This window comes from Dendropsophus ebraccatus, chromosome 3 (genome assembly GCF_027789765.1).
Source record: "Dendropsophus ebraccatus isolate aDenEbr1 chromosome 3, aDenEbr1.pat, whole genome shotgun sequence".
NCBI classification, from domain to species: Eukaryota; Metazoa; Chordata; class Amphibia; order Anura; family Hylidae; genus Dendropsophus; species Dendropsophus ebraccatus.
Window position 1 is genome coordinate 77,501,755 of NC_091456.1, and position 23,007 is coordinate 77,524,761.

General features: G+C 41.2%; 1 protein-coding gene across 3 annotated transcripts in view; it reads right to left on the reverse strand.

Annotated features, from left to right (window-relative positions):
- ADAMTSL1 (ADAMTS like 1) overlaps positions 1–23,007 on the reverse strand; it is a 526,103-nt gene that overhangs the window by 72,105 nt on the left and 430,991 nt on the right. For all 3 annotated transcript variants that reach the window (XM_069962058.1, XM_069962057.1, XM_069962059.1), the window contains exons 14-15: positions 21,187–21,488; positions 11,360–11,489 (exon numbers count right to left, since the gene is read on the reverse strand). In XM_069962058.1, coding sequence (XP_069818159.1) covers positions 11,360–11,489; positions 21,187–21,488 — 432 coding nt within the window. The remainder of the gene's footprint in view (positions 1–11,359; positions 11,490–21,186; positions 21,489–23,007) is intronic.

Below are 23,007 nucleotides of genomic sequence, written 5' to 3' on the forward strand. Positions count from 1 at the left end.
AGTATTTAAACTATTGTTCTAGCAGCAAAACAACCCCAGCTTTGCTGAAGGACAAAAATGTGATCTGAACAAAAACGATGATGCAGTTCCCATGGTGTGGCAGGAAATCCTGCATACAGTACCACACACTGATGCCAATAATATTATCGCAATTAATCTGCTAAATGTCAGAGGATAGAGCTTAGCTAAAGATTGGATAAAAATGTTGAATTAATATTCAGATTGCAAACTGGAGCCTGATTTTACACACCCATTGGACATGTACATATAAGTGGACCACCAACAAAGGTAAGGAGGTCTCTGGTCTTCAAAGTCATGACTGTAGCTTGTGTAGAATATAGAATATATTCTACTCTTGAATCAAGGATAGGAAAAACAGGCTGATGGATGAAAAGTATAAAAAAAAAAATTGTACTCTTAATCCACTACTAGATACAATATACAATCTTTAACAAGATATGGACAGACAGTCATTGTAGACTTATTGCCCCTTATTGCCCCAAAGCATATACAACAGACTTAATCTGTGGTATCTGGCAATGTGGGATGGTTTAGTCTTTCTGGACACGTCCAAGTCCAAGTCATTATATGCTCTTTGAGGTGTTAATGTGCCCAGTATACAGATTTTTATTATAATGATGAGGAAAGCCAGGGCAAGGAAAGTTAGAAAGATGGATTAAGGCTAGATAAAGCCAAAACATGTCGCAGAACGCACCCTGTCTTATTTTATATTTTATGAATTTTCATTATTAAAGCAAGTGGTTTTAAGGATCCAGGTGCTGAAACTCTTTTCTTTTTATGGAACCAAACCCGATCCACACAATATGACCGGGTGTTTGCTCCAACAGTGTTTGCAGCCAGCAACCCATGATTCGAATTCTGACAGACAATATGAAGAACAAGACATAGAGATGGAAAGACATAAGGAGGAAAAGACCGTAAATTTTTCAGAAATGCTAAATACTGCAATGAATCTGAGACTTGTCAACCTTTGACTCCATTTACTCTTAAGGAATCATGTTTGTTAGAAAGCCTAAAGGAAACTACTTAAGGGGCAAAACTTTTTACATATGTATAAATTTCACAAAAAGGGTACTCCGGTTAAAGACTACGACAGGCCTGAAACTGTTAAACTGCAGTGGGCAGGGTTTCTTTTTTTTATTGGTAACAATCCCTTTTCTATAGTGACAGTGTTTGAATTAAATTGGTTGGATGTGAGGCTGGACACGGTGCCAAAGACTGATCTACTGTCAAAAAGTGACTTTTAACCAACAGTAAGGACATTGTGCATAAAAGCCAAAGTATAATAAGACAAAATTCACTAGGCAAGTGGAAAAACAATTAAAGAGAAGGGGCTGTCTGAAAAATTTGGATGGTGCACAGTGACTTATTAATGTTGTCACGCTCAGCTCGGGGCTGATTTGTGACCATTTCCCAGTGTACAGTCCTAAATATAGAATTAACATTATAAGAGATTTACTAAATTAAATAATGATTAATGCCACACAGAAACCTCCAACTGGATTCCATAAGAACCTCATTAACTCTATTACAAGGCTCATAAAGCTGGAATTGGGGGTTATTTAGTCAGGTGGCAGGACAGATTGTTCATGTGTATAATAAAGATTTTTAGCAGGATTTAATACCCTTAATACACTTACTAAGAGTCAATCCTGTGCTGAACAAAATGGCTGCACAGTGTGAGGCAGGATTATGAGATATCCAAAAGGGCTTGTGCTAAGTTGAGATCTGCTTACACATGTGCTTGCACAGATTTAAGGAGTCAGAAACGAGATACAATTTACATTTTTAAAGACTTAAATAGTTGTCTACAACTTTTTCTATAGAAAACTAAACAGTCTAAAACCTAGGTCTCTTATAAATTTTTTTTTTTAATTAGGTACTGTGCCTCTCTTTTGACATTATGACTTCAGTTTCTGTATATTGCTTAACTGAGTAGTGCTCAGCTGAATGTTGTCCTCATTCATTTCTGCTCATTGCCCATGATGGCTGTTTAAGTTAGGTACCCTTACAGTTTTGTACCAACAACGCTCAATGACCTGTATGGAGATACCTGAGCACTATATCTGGCAACCTTTGTAAGGTCCATAGAGTTGAAGAGGGCCCACCTGCTCCTTTATTTAACTAGAGGAACACAGGAGCCTTGTTTTCATAATCAATGTGGGTCCCCACAGAAAGACCTTCACCAGTCACCAGACCCTCATAAGTGTTATTGGTGGGAAACCCCTTTAACGCACTGAATACAAAAAACATTTTAGAACTGTAGGTGACAATAACTCTATAGGTACATATAAGTAGTTGTAGACTACTTATAAATTCAGTTTAAGGGTGCGTTCACACCTACAGGATCTGCAGCAGATTTGATGCTGTGTTCAGTTATTTAAATGAAATCTGCTGCAGAAAATCAGCTGCAGATCCTGTAGGTGTGAACGCACCATAAAAACACATTGCATCACTTGTACAAATTGTGCAATTCATGACAGTGGCAATATATTGTACAGTGCTATGGTTATATATTGAACATAGCCTTGAAAGAATCCAGGCTTATCCACAACTCAACTTGCCTGACGTATGTGCAAAATAATTTAAGAAATCTTAGAACTTTCTTTGAACTGTCTCTTTTTTTTAAGTATAGATGCCAGTCAGCATACAAAGCCTGGTCCTTGTTGGATTTCAAACAGACGATTTGTTGATTGCATTCTTGCCTTAAGGACCACATGCATTCCAACGAACTAGGGACATTTTCCTTTCTTTATCATCTCATCTTAAAGTATGAATCTGTAAATTTTTGCCAATGACAGAGCCAAGTTCTGTGGCTGTGACTGTGACATAATACTACTGTTAAAGGGGTACTACGAAGAAAAAATTGTTTTTAAATTGTTGTATTCTTTCCAGTCTAACACAGTGCTCTTCTATTCATGACGATAACTGTTAAGAGCAGGATAGGTTTGCTGTAAGGATTTGCTACTATTGTGCCATTATTTATTATTTACATGTATTTTTTTTATAATGATGGATTAATAAACATGAAATGGATTTATATTTTATTTCTATTGTATGTTATCTTTTGGTGTTGGTTTAATATTGGTGACAGCTGTATTTGTATATTTGTTTGCCTATTGATACGTGGCATAATCCTGTAGGAGCAAAATTTACTAAAATCACTTTATACACAATTCATCTTGGCACAAGTAAGGGCAGTAGAAAACGTAAAGGGACATTTATGAAGACCGTTGTGTGAGTAAGCCAATCGTAAATAAAGCCCATGCGCATGCCTCTAAGTAAGCCTGGCAGGCCCTGAGCCCGATGCAAGCTTTGTGCAACAAATCTACACCTGCTTCCAGCAGCAGGTGTACATCATGGTAAATCAGGCACCAGAGGAGACCCCACCCATCGAGTGAGTGGAAAATATGGAAGGCTACTATATGCCATATGCCATATATACCATAGGCCCCGGGCTGTTCACCAAGCCTGGGCCCCCCACCCCACTGTAACTATGGCAGCACTAGCACTAGTTCATAATACAGGATAGATAATGTCATGATGCCCTAAATTGTGGAAAATTGCTGTAAAAAAGCAGCAATTTTTTGTAAATCATGGCAGAACTGTAGCCAGGAGACATTACACCACTAAAGTACAAGTCTTTTTTGGTGGCCATAGGCCCCCCAGGAGCTCAGGGCCCCAGGCTACAACCCGAAATGGACCTATTATAATCTGCTACTGTTCTGCAGATCCTTACTGTCTATAGCATTGTATGTTGAGTCTGGTCTCAAGTTACGATGATCTAGAAAAGAGCATTGTGTGTTGGAAATATTGTTACCTGAGGCCATTGTAAGTTGATGGACCACTGTATAATTATGCAAGTCAACAAGCTGACTGTTGCCTTGGACGAAAATTTGATGTTACAAAGGAAACATCTTGAAAAGGCGAACTATAGGCAATCCAAAAAAGACTTTGAAAATGGTTAATGCCTTTTTGTTATACAAGTTTTCTGAAGATTAGCTGATCACAGCGGGTCACATACATGAGGTCTCCCACTATAACCTGTGAGGGAACCAAGTGCTCAGTTTACTGGGCAGTAGCCAGAGGAAATGAATCATCATACAGTTGCCACTAAAATGATTGCTCTTCATGTATTTCTCAGACACTTTGATTTCTCCACAGTAAAAGATGCTTTTATAGTCTCTCTCCATTCTAGCTAACAGAAAACAGTTCCATAGTAAATGAGGGACGCTTCTCTACTAACCTCCAGTTGCCTGACTCTGCACTTGTGGCTATTTAAGTTATCAAACATATCTTGATTCAAGGGGAAATTAGATTGTTAGCTTCTCTGCTGCATAGATCAAAGTGAACACATATGTTCTATAAAAAGAATTTAAGGTATTGTCCCTCCAGTATAAGGGCAGCTGGAAGGTAGATGATAGATACAGCCGTTATCTGGGCTATAAAAACATTTTACTGGGACTTAAGTAAATGTTGGCACTCCTCCTGTCAATGTGCATTCTAGAGGATGCACTAATACCCTTCCCCTCATGCTTAATAATCATATTCTCCTGAAATTCTCAACTCTACAAAAGAAAAATGTATTTGTATAAAGTACAGAGGAAAGAAGAAAGCAGCCATCTGGCTTCTATTTCTTACTTTATTTCCCCATTCCCTCACACATCTCACAAATTCTTTTCACACAGTAACCCATGCTGAGTGATTGAGCCGCTGTGGTCTTCTATTTCTGTACACCGCAGATGATTGTTTATGCTCTGCAACCAAAATCCTGCTCCAATTGAAGCTGTGTTTTCATACCGCCATATTCGCTGAATACTGTTTATTTTTCCCTATGTTTTTATGGTACAACAAATTGTTGGCTGTAAAAGCAGTGCACACTATTTAAAAACGTGTTTACAGATTAACTCTCATTCAGACAGAAAGAAGTGTTTCTCATGTGTCCAGGTCCGGATTGGTAATCTGGCGGATCGGGCAAATGCCCGCTGGGCCGCCAAGATTACCAACCCATGGGCCGCCGGTCCCGCTACATGCTTGCACCTGCGGCGGCCGCGGCCCTAAATAGCGTCCGCTATTCACCCTGGAAAAGCTGCTGAGTGAATAGCATGGCGGCCGGCCGTACTGTTCTTGAATGCTGTAGGGGCAGGACTGCTGCCGCAGGCACATGTATGCCCTCTGCAATAGTCAAGAACAGCGCGGCCGGCCTCTATTCACTAACCTGCTCTACCAGGGATGGGCTGCATATTCCCCGGCAGCCCCATCTCCCGCGCCGAACCCCGCTCCTTCCCCTTGCCTGTCCCTTTAAAAATTCACTCTATGTAGCAGACAAGCCACACGCAGGCACGTCTGCTACAACCCACCCCCGGCGGCTGACGTCACTTCCTGGACGCGTCGCCGAGGAGAACACACTGCAGCAGCAGAGGATGGCTGCCGGTGACTGGAGCCGAATGACACTACTGGGGAGCGAGGTGACAGGTGAGCATGCTGCTTTTTTGTTTTGTTTCACACAGGCTGCCCAGCAAGGGGAAGGGGAGGCTGTATGTGGGGTGTTACAAGGGGAAGGGGAGGCTGTATATGGGGTGTTACAAGGGGAAGGGGAGGCTGTATATGGGGGTGTTACAAGGGGGGGGCTGTATATGGGGTGTTACAAGGGGAAGGGAAGGCTGTATATGGGGTGTTACAAGGGGGGGCTGTATATGGGGTGTTACAAGGGGGGGTTGTATATGGGGGTGTTACAAGGGGGGCTGTTTATGGGGTGTTTCAGGGGTGAGGGCTGTATATGGGGTGTTTCAGGGGTGGGGGCTGTATATGGGGTGTTTCAGGGGTGGGGGCTGTATATGGGGTGTTACAAGGGGTGGGGGCTGTATATGGGGTGTTACGAGGGGTGGGGGCTGTATATGGGGTGTTACGAGGGGTGGGGGCTGTATATGGGGTCTTACAAGGGGGAGGGTTGTATATGGGGATATTACGGGGGAGGCTATATATGGAAATGTTAGAAGGGGGGGGGGACCCTGAATATGGGGATGTTGCAAAGGGGGGGCTGTACATGGGAATGTTACAAGGGGAGACTTTATATGGGGTGTTACAAGGGGGGGGGGGCTATTATATCCAGGGATGTTACAAGGGGGGGCTATTATACATAGAGATATTCCAAAGGGGGGGGGGTATTCTTTTTGGGGATGTTACAAAGGAGGGGCCTATTGTTTATGGGGATGTTAAAAGGGGGGGGGGGAATTCTATATGGGGATGTTACAAAGTGGGAACTGCTAACTGCTTATATGGGGGCACTTATGAGGGAGTAAGGTTACTGTGTGAAGCAATACAACAATACAATTTGTGTATAGATGTGGATGATGTTGGAGCAAGGAGCCTAAAATTGTTTGTCCGGTAGATTCTACAGAGAGGAGTCATGGCCGGAGAAGTCTTCATGATAGCAGAGCAAGAAAAAGCGACCAACTTCAGCAAAAATGTCACTTGCAATTCATGCAGAAAAGAAGAGAAGACGCCTCCTGTGAGTCACTGGATGTAACTCCATTTATAATCATCCTTTTCATTACCAGCTGAAGTGTCACAGCGACAGCCGCAGCACCGCCATGTATGTCACTCTGTCAGAGCAGGAAGGGGCGGGGGCAGGAGTTGCTGCTGTGGCTCTGCTCTGCCTCTGTGACACTTCAAATGGTAATGAAAAGGAGGATTATAAAAGTTTACATATGGACTAAAGGTCCTGCCACTTATATCTCCCCACACCTTTCTACAGCTCTGTAGTTGGTATGGACCTCACAGATTCCCTTTAAGGACATGTTCATACGTAATCCATTGTGGATTTGACGCTGCTGAAACACATAAATATACAACATCAAATCCGCAGCAGATTATGTATGTTATTTTTATGTGTTGAAGGTGGGGTTCACATATTTAAGGGAATAATGAGGAACATGGCCAATTGAATCAGAATTCGCTACAGCAGTAGTACACTGCTATCTGTAATATATCGGGGAGGATATGGTATGTGGGCTGCTGAGGATTGAGTGCCAGGGCTGATTTTAATTCCCAGTCCGGCCCTGCATGTGTCACCTATACGTTATGACAGGCCCTAGGAGCGTGCTGGTATCAAGAAAAGTGCCTACATTCATTGGCTGGCTTATTCATGTGACCTTCAGAGTATAAGAACTTGGTAGTCAGGGAGAGAGATTGGAGCAGGGACAATGAGGATTTAGGATTGTAGGCAGACAAGACCCCAAAAGCCCTTTTTAGGGCTAAAACTATACACAGCACAGCATTTATTTGTGGATAATCAGCAAATCAACCGGCTAACAGCACATCAGCTTATTTTCACAGACAGGCAAGCAGCTGCTGCTCACTGTGAAGAATAGGCTGCAGTGTATCCACTTCCTCCTTCAGTGTACGTATTGCAGATAGTTGAGTGGATAGATTTTGGAGTAGGGATGGTGAGGATTTTAGAAGATTGTAGGCAGGAGAAACTATAAAAGCCCTTATCAGGGCTACTACACAGCACAGACAGCATATAGCTGCTCCCTCCATAAAGAGTACATAGACTGTCTAGCAGCATATCAGTGACACAGACAAGCAGTCACACAGCTTATAATTATTTTGCACAGACTTGGGTCAGACTATTTTGTCCTAGTTAGTAATTGTTGCAGTAGTTAATTGTCCTCTGTGCCTCATTGAAAGCAGTAAAACACCTAGCACCTGTTGCCTCACGAAAATGTTGAGATATAGTATATACGCCTGTGTAGGCATAGTTGAAACAAAAAAATAAAGTGTTGCAGGTTTTTTTTGCACTCTGCTCCTCATGGAAAGCAGTAAAACACTTGGCACCTGTCGCCATATATTGTGTTTGGAGTGTATTGTTGAGAGGCTGTCATAGTGGCGTAATACTGCGACTTTGGCTTGTTAGATGCACCCAGGCATGCTTTCCCTGCTGTCCCAGTTGCATTCCAGAGGTGTGTGCATCAATTTCTGAGGTGTCATTGTGGACTTGGAAACCTAAATGTGATCACTTGGAGGCCACCAAAAACTGAGCATTTTTCTCCTATAGACTCTAATGGGGTTTGATATTCGGTTGAATAAAATCTCATGAACAAAAAGAAAAAACTCAGCTCACCATAGGTGGTTTGTTGTGTGATGGTGGACATTCAGACAGGAGCAAGTGGAGTAGTAGCCGGCCGCACCCGGTAATAATGGTAAAAAGGAGGAGAAGATTCACAGCTTCCAAAAAAAGGGTTGTTGTCTTTATTATGAGGCATATAAAAAGTTACAAAAGATAAAAACGTAGGCCATTCGGTTGAATAGTCGAACATCGCGGCCTGTTCTAATCGAATATCGAGCTTTCGAATATTTCACTACTTACTTATCTCTAATGACATGCAATTACCTCTAGGCTAAATGCTATCAGGAAAAAACAGCAATATGGCAGCGCAGTGTTAAACCAACACAACTAGTTAAACCTATAAATAGGCCCAGATCATTCTGTATGAAACTCACACTGTCTGGTTTGTCCCACAGAACCAATCACAGCCAGTAGTGGAGTATAACAGGGGTGTTCCGGGCGGCAGCCCGGGGCCCTGAGCTCCTAGGGGGCCCATGACCACCCAAAAAGACTTATACTTTTAGTGGTTTACTGTCTCCTGGCTACACTTCCGCCATGATTTGCAAAAAAATCACAGTTTTTTTTTTATGGCAATTTTGCACAAATCAGGACATCATGACATTATCTATACTGTACTATGAACGCCAGGCTATTGCTGCCATAGTTACAGTGGGGTGGGGGGGCCCAGGCTTGGTGAACAGCCCGGGGCCTATTGTAAAGTTTATCTGCCCCTGATCACAGCGTTTGTAAAATTAAGCCTAAGCTGTGATTAACTGTTGTAAGACAAACCAGACAGTTCAAGCTTCAGGAAGATTAATAAATCTATGCCACAGTATATAGTTCCACCTCTGTGTCAGGTCAGTAGTGTAGTGCTGTAGCTGTTTCGGAGCTCCTTGCAACATAATTAGTTATGATGCAGGGAGTCCCATAAGAAGTGAAGTGTTCAGTCTGTGTTATACATCAAGCTTACAGACCATACATCATCAGTATATCATGGATGTATGAATGCAGTCTAAGGGAATTCTGTTTTAACAGATTGGTGGTCTCCTCCTCAGGACACTTATCTCTTGGCCAAAGTGGAGATATGGAATAAAGAATGAGTGCAAAGAGCATATCTTACTGTGGAGGATCTGTCCTATCCTGCATTATATAGACATCCTAATAACTTGAATCAGAGCTGTGTAATGCTTAAAGTGTATCTGTCACATTAAGAGCGTTTACAGTCCCTATGGTGACAGTCTTTAACTTGTATACAGTGGGACATAAAACGTGGACAAGACAGACAACGAGTCACAACGAGCGGGCAGCAAGTACAAAAATGAAGTCCTGCAAGAGAAGTCAAGATTCAGGCAAAAAGGGGTTATTACACTGGAGATGTTATATAGGAGATCAGGGGTCTGATCCAGAACGTGATTGGACCATTCCCCTGATTTCCAAACCACAGACACCTGGGAGACCTGCCAATCACAGAAATCACTAAATTAAAACAAGGTTAACTATGAAGTGACTGGAAGGAAGTTTAGGGTATGGTAAGGAAATCAATACTGAAGTAGAAAGTGTAAGACAGTGTTCAGACAAGTGTAAAAAAAAAAGTTACAAACAAAAAAACACCATGGGCCAAAGGTTATGCCGAGTGCAAGACAGGTACGGGCATGACACCATTATTTATCTTTGACTCTTCATTGCAATAGAGGAATTGATATTGTGCAGCATCACCTCTAGACAAAAGGTAACATGCTTACTGGTATATTACCATCTACCGCACACTGTCAGCAGCTTGGTCCAGGTGCTGACAGATTCTCTTTGATATTATGCTTTAGCATTATTATAAAGATATCACTTGTAGTAAGGCTGGACTGAAGCATATTTTGTGACAATATTACGGCAAGACTGCAGGTGTCATGATCTAAACCTATAATATCATAGAACTATATGAAACTGTCAGTTTAGGTCATTAGACCTGTGGTTGGGCTGGGATTTGCAGCTGTAGTACAGGTGCAGAAATTGGCCTACATTTCTGTTGTCAGACTAGCCTGAAGCAACTAATAAAACACTCATGAGCAGAGAATATAAAGTCAGGCATCTGATGTGTTGTAATGACCAAATTTCATTCTTTGTCTCAGCACTAGTATATAATATCCCTTTAATTGGGTATGAAATATGAAAAGAGAGCGCAGATCTGCTAACTTTCTGCTCGCTTGTAGAGCATATTGCATGGCTCGATGTCTGTGCAGCCCTTTCCTTGAATAGCCATTGGCCACACATCATCCATTACATGGAGAGATGTGTGAGTGACTAGCCAACTCGTTTGCTCTATTACACAGGGTGACATCTACTTTTACAGTAGATCTTGGGCATCTCTTTAGACTTTTCTTTCAAGTTCATCATAACAGAAAGACATTTGAAGAGAATTTTATGCTATTCTTGGGTCTCTTGAGTTTATATGAAGCAGATGAAAACTGTTAAGCCTACAAATGTTTGAGCACTTAAAATAACAGGAAACACTGTTGGTGGATTACGCACATATTTTCTGCATGCTTTATGATTTAGGCATAAAGGTTAGCTTTTGAATTTTTATGTTTTGTACTGTAAGTCTGTAATGGTGTAGTCTGGATCCATCAAACCCCTCCCATAAGAAAACAGGCTGTACATTAGGAAAAGTAACATTTTCATTAGAGTTGTTCCAATCTATTGCATAGAAGAGAATTCTTTGATGATAGGCCTTGATGAGGCTTAAATACTTTGTTTTACAAGAAAGTTTCTAGAAATGAAGCTTAACAAAAGCACAGTATGACAGGTAAACTGTGTCCCTAAATAAAAACGATCAAAGAATATATAAGAACAACCTGAACAACATGAAAGATGTGGATTATTTTGGTATTTATGATGTCTTTTAAGACATTACCATTGCTGCCTTACCACAATCAGGTGAATAATCCAGAATAATCCATTCTTTGTGTGGCCCTGCCTGCATGATCATTGAGCATGATCATTAAGTATGCCTGTATTGTATGACATCTCTATGCCCTAATATAGATTACTGAAATAAAATAACCACTTTAAGAAATTTCTAAAATAAAGAGTAAATTAAGTTTATAAAATGCATTTCTTGAGATAGATAAAGGCTTTAGCTGGTGTATGTAAGCACAATCTATAAAATAAACAACATACCTTCTGTAATTGTAACACAAGCAATCTCATGATAAACATAAATGTCAACAATCTTACCTTGGGGGGCATGCCTCCATATTGCACGACTTTAACAGTGATGGAGGACGTCTATTGGCCACACACAGGCTTTCTACTACTGTTGATCTAGTCTGTTTGTTCAAGCACACCACTATAGCTTCTTGCATACCTAAAGAAATGGACAAAAAACTTAAACTATTGTATAGTAAAACAGAAAAAAGAGAAAACGTGAATAAAATCAGAAAAAAAAATATATTTAATAGTCTCAAATGAGAAAAAAAAAAGTTTGCCAAGAACCATTAACTCCAAATGAAGAACACTTGGTAAACTACAGACTATGTAAGTGCTGAAATATTACGGTAGAGGAACGCAGCTAAACACAAGAGTGCTGCAGCTAAATCTGCATCGGTCCTGCCATGGCACAAGATAAATGATCCCCAGTGTGTGGGATAGCAAGTAGAAAGCAAAAGGGAGAGTGTAAGTTTCTATATTTCACCTAATCTTGGCAGTCAAGGCACACAAAGCCAAGCTGAACTGAAAGGAAACACTCTCGTGCCAACAAACCTCTAAAAACGTCATCCGATTTCATAACGGACCAATCTCTAACAGGGTAATTCAATGCAGGATGCAATGTGTGCTTTAAAAAAGGGGGTTTTGACATTTATATGTTTGGTTTTAATCAGCAGGATATTTACTTACTTGAAGGGGAAGTTGGGAGCAGTAAGTTTTTACATTGGCTGTGGTGCTACTATGTTCCTTTCAACATTCAGCCAGAGATGAAAATCTGCTTCTGAACCATGTGTGTATTCAGGTGATGGAGCCTACTGTAGGTATGTTGGATGCTTTGTGAGTGTTGGCAAAGACATGTTGGACAAATCTCATTAACTTTAGATATTCTCCACCTTAACGTACTGTGCAGACTATAGCATGGAGGGCCAACATCCCCAGCTGTTACTGGACCACAACTCACATCATCTGTGGCATCTTGAACTGGCTCATACTGTGGAAATTATACTCCAACAATAGTTGAGGAGCACATGTTGTCAACACACGATAAATGCACATACAGGCTGTAGTCACTTTTATTTCTGGCACCAGGCATAAAAGGGAACATTTATCAGCAGCATTTGATGCATATCGAATTCCCAAGAACTCCTCAGCTTGGCTTCCTTTTTTGCACTGTGTGAATCTTTAAGAAATCTGGGAGGTTTTTAACTGTTCTACAACCAAAAAGACATGAGTAAGATTTGTCTGTATTGTGAATGGTGCCTTTGTCATCCACAGACAAATTAGTATGTGGCCGGTGAAACAGAATATATGCTTGCAGCTCTTTTGTTCAGCACACTATTTATGATGCTGATGATGTGACCACCCATGGGGCTCAGGAGGTTTAATCAAAGCACTTCACCAAAACCGACACAATCAGCCCCATTATAGTTTATAGCTTACTTTAACAAGTAACGATGACTTTCATCAACAAATTTAGAAAACTTAAAGAAAATTAAATTAAATGTTTACCTACAGCAAAAATGTATTTTTCAAATTTAAATGATCATGTTAAGTATAGACCTTTGGTAAGTTAGATACGTGAATTTGTTCATGTCTATCATATGTTACTCATCCTCAGCCTTTTGGATCCAGACTTAGCTACTCTTTCTACAGCAAAGTTGACACTTCCTTGCAGGGGTTAACACTAAACACCAGGAGTCCCCCACACCCCAGTCCAGCTACGCAGATTGTGGTTTCAAAAATTCACACACAATATGTTAACTATGGCGATATTATTATCATCAGGCCATGCATTCCAAAAGTGCTGCCTTCTCCTGTCTTTGCATGTCAGAAAGATCAGGATAACAGACAAGACTATTTCCAGATTGCTGCAGGTCTCAAAGACAAGTCAAACAAGAGATTGATACATCTGTCTCCCTGTGTCTTTAGTGCATAAGTAAAATATAGTTGTCCTGTATCCTCTTGGTAGTCTCAAATGTCAGTGATCATTATGAGACTGCTGCCATGATAAAACCCATAAATTTAACCCTATACAATTCTCTCAAGGTGAACTACATTTTAAATACAAATAATCAGTGCTTCATAACTTGATAGCTTAAAGGAGAAGTCCCATGAAATAAAAAAAATCAGGAAGGTGGGAGGGTGTGGGAACATAATAAACAAAGTATACTTACCCATCTCTGTACCCCATATCACCTCTCCTGGGTCCAGTTGACAGCCGCCGTCCTCCTGCAGCTCTTCCAGCTGAAAGGTCAAGTACCCGGATGATCAAATGCCTGCTCAGCCAATCAGTGATTGGGACGGAACACTGTCCCAGTCACTGACTGGCTGAGCAGGCAATGGCTCAGCTGGGCAGTAACGTTTCAGCTGGAGGAGGTGGGTACATGATATACCCAGATGCCAGCTTAAAATGACAACTGTCTGCCGTCAGTGAGACCCAGGAGTGGCGCAACGGAGATACAGGGGCTGGTATGTACAGTATACATTGTTTAATAATTTCCCACACCCCCCTGCCTGCTTGCCTGCCTTTTTATTTTATTAGACTTACCTTTAAACCCCTATGTAAAATATCCTGCACATTAACAGTCTGCATTGTAATGACTGTACAACGGATTACTTGACATTCTAATCATTCCTTATAGGACATATGTGTGTGCCCTATGTGTATACTTGGGGTTGAGGAGAAGCTGCAGTTAACACTGGATGTCTTGAGCTTGAATGTACCACAGTCCGCTTGGTTACCTCTCTCAAGCCTTTCAGCAAGAAAAGAATAACAGCAATGATAAATTCCTTCAGATGAGCTTTTAATTGATGTGTATTACAATGCCCTGGCATTTGTCTTATTAGAAGCTGTGTTTTATAGAGCTCTTGTCACTTCTTACAAATGGGATACTAAGAGTAGGGCGACTAAGGAGAAAGAAAAGAACAAGGGGGGGAAGTCCATAAATCATGGGCAAAGTGACAAATTATATGAGGATCTTCAAGCTTCCAACAAAGAAAAACCCAGCAATGTTTGTATTGAAGAGAATGGCATAATTGTTACATGATATTTGATGACAGCATTGGGAAATGGTGAAACTTACAGCAGGCTGAATTACTAACTAGTTCCTTCTGGTTGCTACCTCAGCAAGGTGAAAGGTTATGTGTAAGATGATCCAGTTTCATCTCTCGAGACAGTAAAAACAATAAAATTACCTTGAATAGTCTTACCGCTCTGGCTATATTCTGAACAAAAAGATTATTGTCTATGTCTACGGCATATTCTCCTTTTTAGAAATTCTGGGTGAAAATGTAATGTACCAGTGGTTTGATGCAGACCTGATTTAAGAAATTGTATAAAAAGGTGGCCACTTATGGTTTAAAATGATGACTGTAGAGTTACTGTTCTGTTTTTACAGACTATTTTGTCTATATCGACCCTAATTATTTCAGAATGCTCAACATGTAAATCTAATTCATAGCCAGCATAACAGAACTAAAACAAAACGCATCTGAAATCCCTCTTAGGATATAAAAAGTTTTATAGCATCTCCAAACAAGTGCAGATGGATTGTTAATCGACCGTTTCTTCTCCCACAGCTTTGTACCAAGTATTTATTCCAAATATAGGGATATACCTTTACACTATCAAAAGCTGGAACAGATCAATGAGAAGTCTAAGCTAAAAGTTATTCAATATATGCACACAATAGAGTGAAGCTCTACCTTTCTCTATATTGTATGCTAATGGAAAAGGAGCATTTTTATTATATATTTTCATGGAATTGTCTTTCAAATATTTTTCCTTTTGCTTTTTTGTGTAGTACAACATAAACTAATTTTGTTACTATCTGGAAACCATCATCAGGATGAATTCTGTTGATGGATCTTATTATGAATAATTTCTTATTTTTAGTACTTTGGATACAGAATAATGTAATGTAGTAAATGGGCTCAACGGCCGAGGTATTTGGAAGTAAAAAAAAAAAAAAAAAAAAGAAACATTTATAAAAAAGCGGTGTCAATACAATAAAACATTACTCCCAGGCTGCCGTATGTTTGTACACTTGAAACAGAAGGTCAGAACATACTCTGAACTTTGAGTGAAAATAAAACAATGTGTGAACAGTTTAAAAAGGCAATATTTTGCAAAAACAGGTCATAAATAAGATGTATGTTCATTATTTGGATTAGGGATGGTCTGAACAGAGTTCGGTTCGGGTTCGTACGAACCCAAACCCTCGGTAATGATTCCGACTGTCTGCCCGCTCCGTGCAGCGGGCGGATCCAGCAGGAGGACCGCCTGGAAAACTGGGATACAGCCATAGCCATAGGCTGTATCCCAGTTTTCCAGGCGGTCCTCCCTCTGTATCCACCCGCTCCACGGAGCGGGCAGACAGCGGGAATCTGATGCCGAGCGTTCGGGTTCATACGAACCCGAACCTCGGAGGGTTCGGACCATCCCTAATTTGGATGTTCACAAACAACTTCAGCAGTTATTTTAATTTCAAACTATAATGTACCCCACTGAAATCAATGGGGTACATTAAGGGGCACATCTATCATCGTTTTTGTGCCATTATTCTGGCATATTTTGAGTTTATTTGCGCAGGTCATAAAATCGCTTATGAAGAAGTTTGTGTTGTTTTTGAGCAGTTAACATAGCTTGCGGCATTTTTTCAATTTTTTGGCTTGGAGGGGGCATGGTTTAGTTACCTACTTTTAAAGTCAGATTTATCCTGCGCAATTTTAGTTTAGTGGAAAAATACTTGTGCAGCAGTACTCCAGTCAGACCCTGGTTTGTTTTTTTCACCCAAAAAAGCGGAAAAAATTCAAAGAGAAAAGGAAAAAGGATAGTTGCTAAGAATTTGTGCGCAAGATTTTTTCTTTAAATCCTAATGAAATATGCGACTGCTATATTGGGAGAGGAGTCTAACATCTGTTAATGGTAATAATGTTTGCCCAAAATAAAAAGCAAGATGGAATCCTGCTGAAAAAGCTCTGTTGTAATGCAGGGCAGGCAAGAAAAAAAAAAGTAACATAAAATACTCATAATATTAGGCTTACAGAGCACACTTGGGTTGATTTAACTTCTTAACAATTTTGAAAATTGCAAACATACTGTAGTTTACTTTTAATTCCTGTTGAACTGAGGCTCCTAAGAAAACAGCAGCAATCATATTATTACTGGAAGTGACCTGTTCCGGTTCAGTAACAATGTAGATTGAGTGAAACGTGTTAAATGAGGTTACAGGCATGGCATCCAGCTGTCCATATAAAATAAACATTTTGGAACTGGTATGTGTTTCTTTTTGTATTTTGCCATATGTACCACGAGGAGCCACCTGCTTACAACACGCTTTTATGGTTACAGAATGTTTACAATTCCTTGAGAGCCTGTCCCATCCGATGGAAGGGCTTTACTTTGCAAGAGAGTGCGAGCTACTGTGCCTCAATAGAGTGGGAAGATTCTATGGGAATATAAAAGTCACCCATCCACAACCGAGTAAAAGGTGTTTTTTACTGAATCACTAACATAAGTGCCAGAGCTTAGCAAATATATTCACACTTACGCACATGTGAATATAGTCTGCAGCTAGAAATGGTAATTCCATTCTGTGCAAGACTTTGGACTTCTTAGAAGAAGAGATGCGGTAAAAATCATTACACTACCAAAACATTGCTTCAAAGACAACCTATAAAAAGTGTTTTTTTTTAAAAGGGTCCAATGACAAACAATTTACAGACACTGCTATTCTTTTTGGGAAAAGTAGTTACTGCCTCCCTAAGTACAAAAACCCTTTTGGAAGACTCAGAGGACACAAATCTATTGGCCATTAATATAATGGCCATTACTAAGTCTTAGTATAGGGCAGGAGGCAGCTGTCTCCTACAATGGCCTTCTATGTTGTGCAGGACTTATTAACATTACATTAATGTATAATATGCAGATTACAGCTGGGTGGAAACACTGTTGATTTTTGTGCTGTACTGAGTATCAAAAGATCATACACAATGAATATATAAGCCTTATGTAATTATACATATATGAATTTATAATAACATTTTTAAGACGAATCTTGAATTGGAATTAAAGGTGTACTTAAAGTAGTACTGTTACCCCCTTACTCTATGTGCCATTCTCTTCACCACCCACAAGCTTCGATGCTGTACATTTGATGTATACCTGTATAAAACTTGTTTGTGTCTTCTTTCTGCTCTGAAATTGCATTAATTTAATCTGTGGACAGTGGCCTCTAGACGGGGATTCATGGCAGTTGGGCCCCCTCTCCCCCATGGAAAGGTAGGGGCCCAACTGCCAACTGCAATCTGTGAAAAGTACAGATAACTCAACTGAAATGACCACAGGTCCTCTTTAATTGAACATGTATGTAGTGTGGCTAAGCTGCTGTACCAGACAAAGAAACATGGGTAAGAGTATTGCAGTGAATAGGGAGCTGGGAATGGGGTTGAGGCGAGGGGGTTCTGCTGGTGGTTGGACATCTATACCAAGGCTAGACCAGCTGATGATGAATAATTTAGACCAAGCTTTAGGAATGGAATCAGAAATTAAAAGTAAACAAATAAAAAAATTTGTGCTCAAAATACAGCCTTGGGCTATGCTCACATTTGGTAAGAGACTGGCCATTCCGTGACCCGGCCAGGTAATGGAACGGCGGGTCTCAGAAAGAATCATCCCGGGCCGATACTGCAGTACTGGCCAGATGATCTTTAGCGCCGTTCTAATATACTCCGTCCGGGATTCCCTCAGCCTGCAGCACTACGTAAGTACCACAGAAATTTCTGCGGAACTTATGTATTGTGAACATAGCCTTACATTGTTCCTGAAACAATCACACTATTTTGGTGTGTCTGCTACATTATGTACAAAATACAGCGTCACATAATTTCTCTGATTCTTAGAAGGTTTTACTTCTTCTCCCCAAGAAAGCTGATTGAGCACATATTGTCAGTTACACACATGTACTTTGGATTTAGATTTTGGAACCTGAATAAAACACATTCATGTGCCAGAAAATAGTGCCTGATAAATAATAAAAGCACTTGGCACCTCCCTTACCATGGATCCACAGAGAAATGGTTGTTTTCCTAACCACAAAAAACTAAGGTCAACCTCTTTAAACCACCATTTTTCAACACCACCTACTTCATTGACCTACAAAAGCTATTACAAACCATACAGTATCAAACATCCTCAACAAAACATGGAAATGTATGGCATAATTCACAAGTAGTCAGTGTCCTGGATTTATAGGCAAGAAGAGTACAAGACACTCCAATTTTGCAAGACTGGAAATATTTGTGGCCTTCTATTAACAACACAAGATTAATTAATATACTAGTCAAGACTATTACTAAATATACCAGATAATGCCCACGGGTCAATAGGCCATGAATGATTCATCTTTTGCACAAAATAGCATTATCATCACAGATTTTATGTCTTGACATTATGCTCTGTTTGTATTTGCAGCGATTGGTTGTGAATAGAAATGAGAGAAGCAGACGGAAATACTGGGACTATTACAGAATTTAAATTTGTTAAAGCATGTTGTTGTAAACGTTTAAAAAAATCGGAAAATCGCACTTTTAAAAAAATATCAATTAGCCAATCATCCAACTTCCACCTTTCCTCTCTGTCTCTATATCACTCTGTTAGGGTCCATTTACACAGAAAGATTATCTGACAGATTATCTGATTTGAACCCAAAGCCAGAAACAGACTATGAACAGAGATCGAGTCATAAAAGAAAGCCTGAGATTTCTCCTCTTTTCAAATCCATTCCTGGCTTTGGCGTCAAATCTTTGGCAGATAATCTGTCAGATAGTCTTTCTGTGTAAATGGACCCTTATGCTGGGTTTACACGGAACGATAATTGGCTCGATCGTACGATTAATGATGTCGGAGTAACGATTTTTTTCATAATGATCAGCGTTTAGACGGTACGATATATCGCACGGAAAAATCGTTTTGCGATCGTGCGCCCGCAGCCCTCCCCCCCGGCTTGCAGCCCGGCCCCCCCCGCTCATCCACAGCCCGACCCCACGGTCAACCGCAGCCCCCTGCGCTGCCCCGATCGCCACCCCCGCTGGTCCGATCACCACCCCCGCCACCCCGATCGCCACCCCCGCCGCCGCTCCGATGGCCCCCCCCGCCGCTGCTCCGATCACCCGCCGCTGCTCCGATCACCCCCCGCTGCCGCCGCCGCTCCGATCACCCCCGCCACGTGAATACGTTACCTGCTCCGCGTAGCAGGTCTTTGAAATCCCCGTCTCCCCTCTTCAGTGCATTGATTGGCTGAAGAGGTGAGCCGGGAATTTCAAACGGCTCCTCTTCAGCACTGATTGGCTGAAGAGGAGCCGTTTGAAATTCCCGGCTCTCCTCTTTAGCCAATCAATGCACGGCAGCACTGATTGGCTGAAGAGGGGAGACAGGAATTTCAAACGGCTCCTCTTCAGCCAATCAGTGCTGCCGTGCATTGATTGGCTGAAGAGGGGAGCCAGGAATTTCAAACGGCTTCTCTTCAGGCAATCAGTGCTGAAGAGGAGCACTGATTGGCTGAAGAGGAGCCGTTTGAACTTCCCAGGTCACCTCTTCAACTAATCAATGCACTGAAGAGGGGGAGCCGGGGATTTCGAAGACCTGCTACACGGAGCAGGTAACGTATGCTCGTGGGCGGGCAGTGGATGGGCCGGGCAGTGGATGAGCGGGGGGCTGGGCTGTGAGCGGGGGTCCGGGCTGCAGGCGGCAGGACTGTCGCACGACGACTGTTTACACGTAACGATCGGCGAATTTTTTGCGAACGACGATTTAAGAACAAGATAAAAGATCAAAATGAACGATTTCTCGCTCATCGTTTGATCATTTGCTGCGTTTACGATTATCGTTCGGATTCGATCGTTATCGTGCAAATTCGAACGATAATCGTTCCGTGTAAACCCAGCATTAGTCTTTCCCTGCTCTGCTCTCTCCTCCACACACAGCTGACTGCCACCTTCCTTAACGTGAATATGTAAAAGAAGAGCCCGTGGAGCCTAATCAAAGAGTCTTAAAACACAGGACTAGCCAGATATCCCTCCGGGAAGGACCCGACCAAGCGGATGGCTCCTGTAGGGAAACCATCAAAACCACCATATTAAGTATCCCTATAAGTCAACATAATGACAAGGGATAAACCAAGGCCAGGTATCCATCCACATACAGCTGTTTTGGGTTGTTGCCCCTCATCAGTCTGGAGCAGGATTTTGGCTGGGTCCTTTCCGGAGAGATATCTGGCTAGTACTGTGTTTTGAGACTTTTATTAGGCTTCACAGGCTCTTCTTTTGCATATTTATGGTTCCCAGGGGGCAATGCACCTAGGACTTTACTGCATTGAGCATTTTCATTAGCAGCTGGCTGTGTTGTCGTTTGGCTGGTCTCCCTGAGATAAACTATCTGTTTCTCTTATACCCTCATTAACAAACCTGCTTAGGTGAGGGGGAGGTGCTGACATCACAGAGTGGCCTGCAGCTGATTGGACGGGCACTAGAGATTAAGGTTGATCCCTTTCTCCTACCTAGTGACACTTCAGACAGCATGTGCAGCTGCCATTTGTTTTTGTTTTTCCTTAACAAATCGGAGGGAACTTGCTTTGCACAATGAGATGAATTAACACAGTGATACACAGCTGATCTTGATTTGCCAGATTCACTCAGCTCATCTCTAGTTGTGACATCAGAGGTGCCAGGTTATAAACTAAATATTGCGGTGTGCTATTGTGTCTGTACATATAGATAAAAATATGTTTGTTTCTTTGATCTAAAACAATAATACTGATGGACTTAATAAATCATTGATGTTATAGGGAGTCACTTACCTCCACCACAGGATTCTGAGCATTCGGAGAAGCCTTCATACTCCCAGTCATAGAGTTCATCAATATCCTTCAGTCCTCCATTCTCCAGCTCTTCCTCCTCTGGGTTGAACTCAACAGCTTCGCCATTGCAGGGCCCGCTATAACATGTTCTCTGAGTGGCTGGTTGCGGCCCTTCACACTCATCTAATGGCAGGTCAGCAATTGTCTGTGCAAATGACAAGAGCACCTGGCACTTCACACTTCTGTGCTGAATGCCTACTCCACAGGAAACACTACATGGAGACCATGGTTCTGGAATGAATCTGTAAAACAATACCAAGCAATATGTCTACAAATTGTTTCTGAAGCTGTAAATTGGGTCCTGGGTCAACCAGACAGTACTAGTTCTTGCTAAGGCCCCAGGATTAGTCCATTTCGGATAAGATAGATAAAATGCAATACAGACAAAATTATTAAAATAAAAAGGATAATATTTTGAAATATACAGAATTAGTTCCCAATATTCATTCTGCAGGAAGACAAGAAAATTAAATATACAACCGATGTCATCTAGAATTATCATCATCACAGTTCAGATGAGGAAAAAGGGGAAGGGAATGATGGTATTACAGGTACTGTCAGGGAAAGATGGCTGTCCCTGGTATCCCCTAATCTAATCCCCAAAACCTAGGCAGGGTGGCCACCCTGAAAAGGGCGGTCCCACAGTGGAACCTAAGGCTAAGGACCCTGTTCAGTTCCCAATCCTAGGTGAGTACTAGCTCATAGACCCACTAGGGTCTCCACCCTCTGTCTAGTACAACTCACCAAGAGTCAATGCTCAACAGAATATGATGGGTATTCCCCAAAACACCAAGTACTGCTAAAAGCAACAATCTGTTCAATTATGAAATATTAATTTGTACACCTCTTTAGAGACATAGATATGTCCACCTCAACGCGTTTCCACAAATAGGGTTCATCAGGCGATCACAAAAGCATACCAAGTGGCAACAGATGTTTAAAAGGCAGATGTCACTCTGACAAGCCAGATAAATTCGGCCCCAACACAGCCCCTTTATACATATAATTGGGCTAAAACTGCAGACAAGGTACAAACTCCAGCAGTAGATACTGGTAAAGGTAAACCATTAAACTTATCTACTACTGTGTGTCAGGACGTCAGCCAGTAAACCTCTCCAGGCCAGCGTATTACAGTGCATGATGATACTGTGGACAGATGATAGAAAGCTGCCAAGACAACTTAGCTAGCGTAATAGCTACTACAAAGCGTAAAAACCAGCTTGAGCTAAGGGTACATAAAAACATACTCAAGGGAGTCCATCCTATAATTTCCATACTATTGTCAAATGCTAGCAAACTCATTCCAGTTTAATGAAGTGTCTGCACAGGAGACTTATAATAAATATATAGATTGATGTATATGGTGCAATAGTATATATTAACTTAATGATCGAAATAAGACAGAGTTCAGACGTAAATTAATTCGCCATGTACAATTTACTAGTCCCAATAGTTCTTACTTGGTAAAGCAGCCTTTATTCAGCCTGCCTCTTCTACAATATAAAAACCCCTTTCTAGTTATTACAAACAATTTCCTCTCAAATGGACTGAAGTAAAATTGCTGGTTGTAAAATGTTACCCAGGTCGACCATATGCATTTTTAAACACGGGCCCATAAAGTCACATAATGGGCAGTTAATGTTTTTGGACATAATAATTACAGAATAAATATGAAGCTGAACACGTTGTCAAGCATTGCAGATCATTTCTTAATAGACACTGGTAATGCAGAGTCGTCTACTGCTACTACTACTACTACTA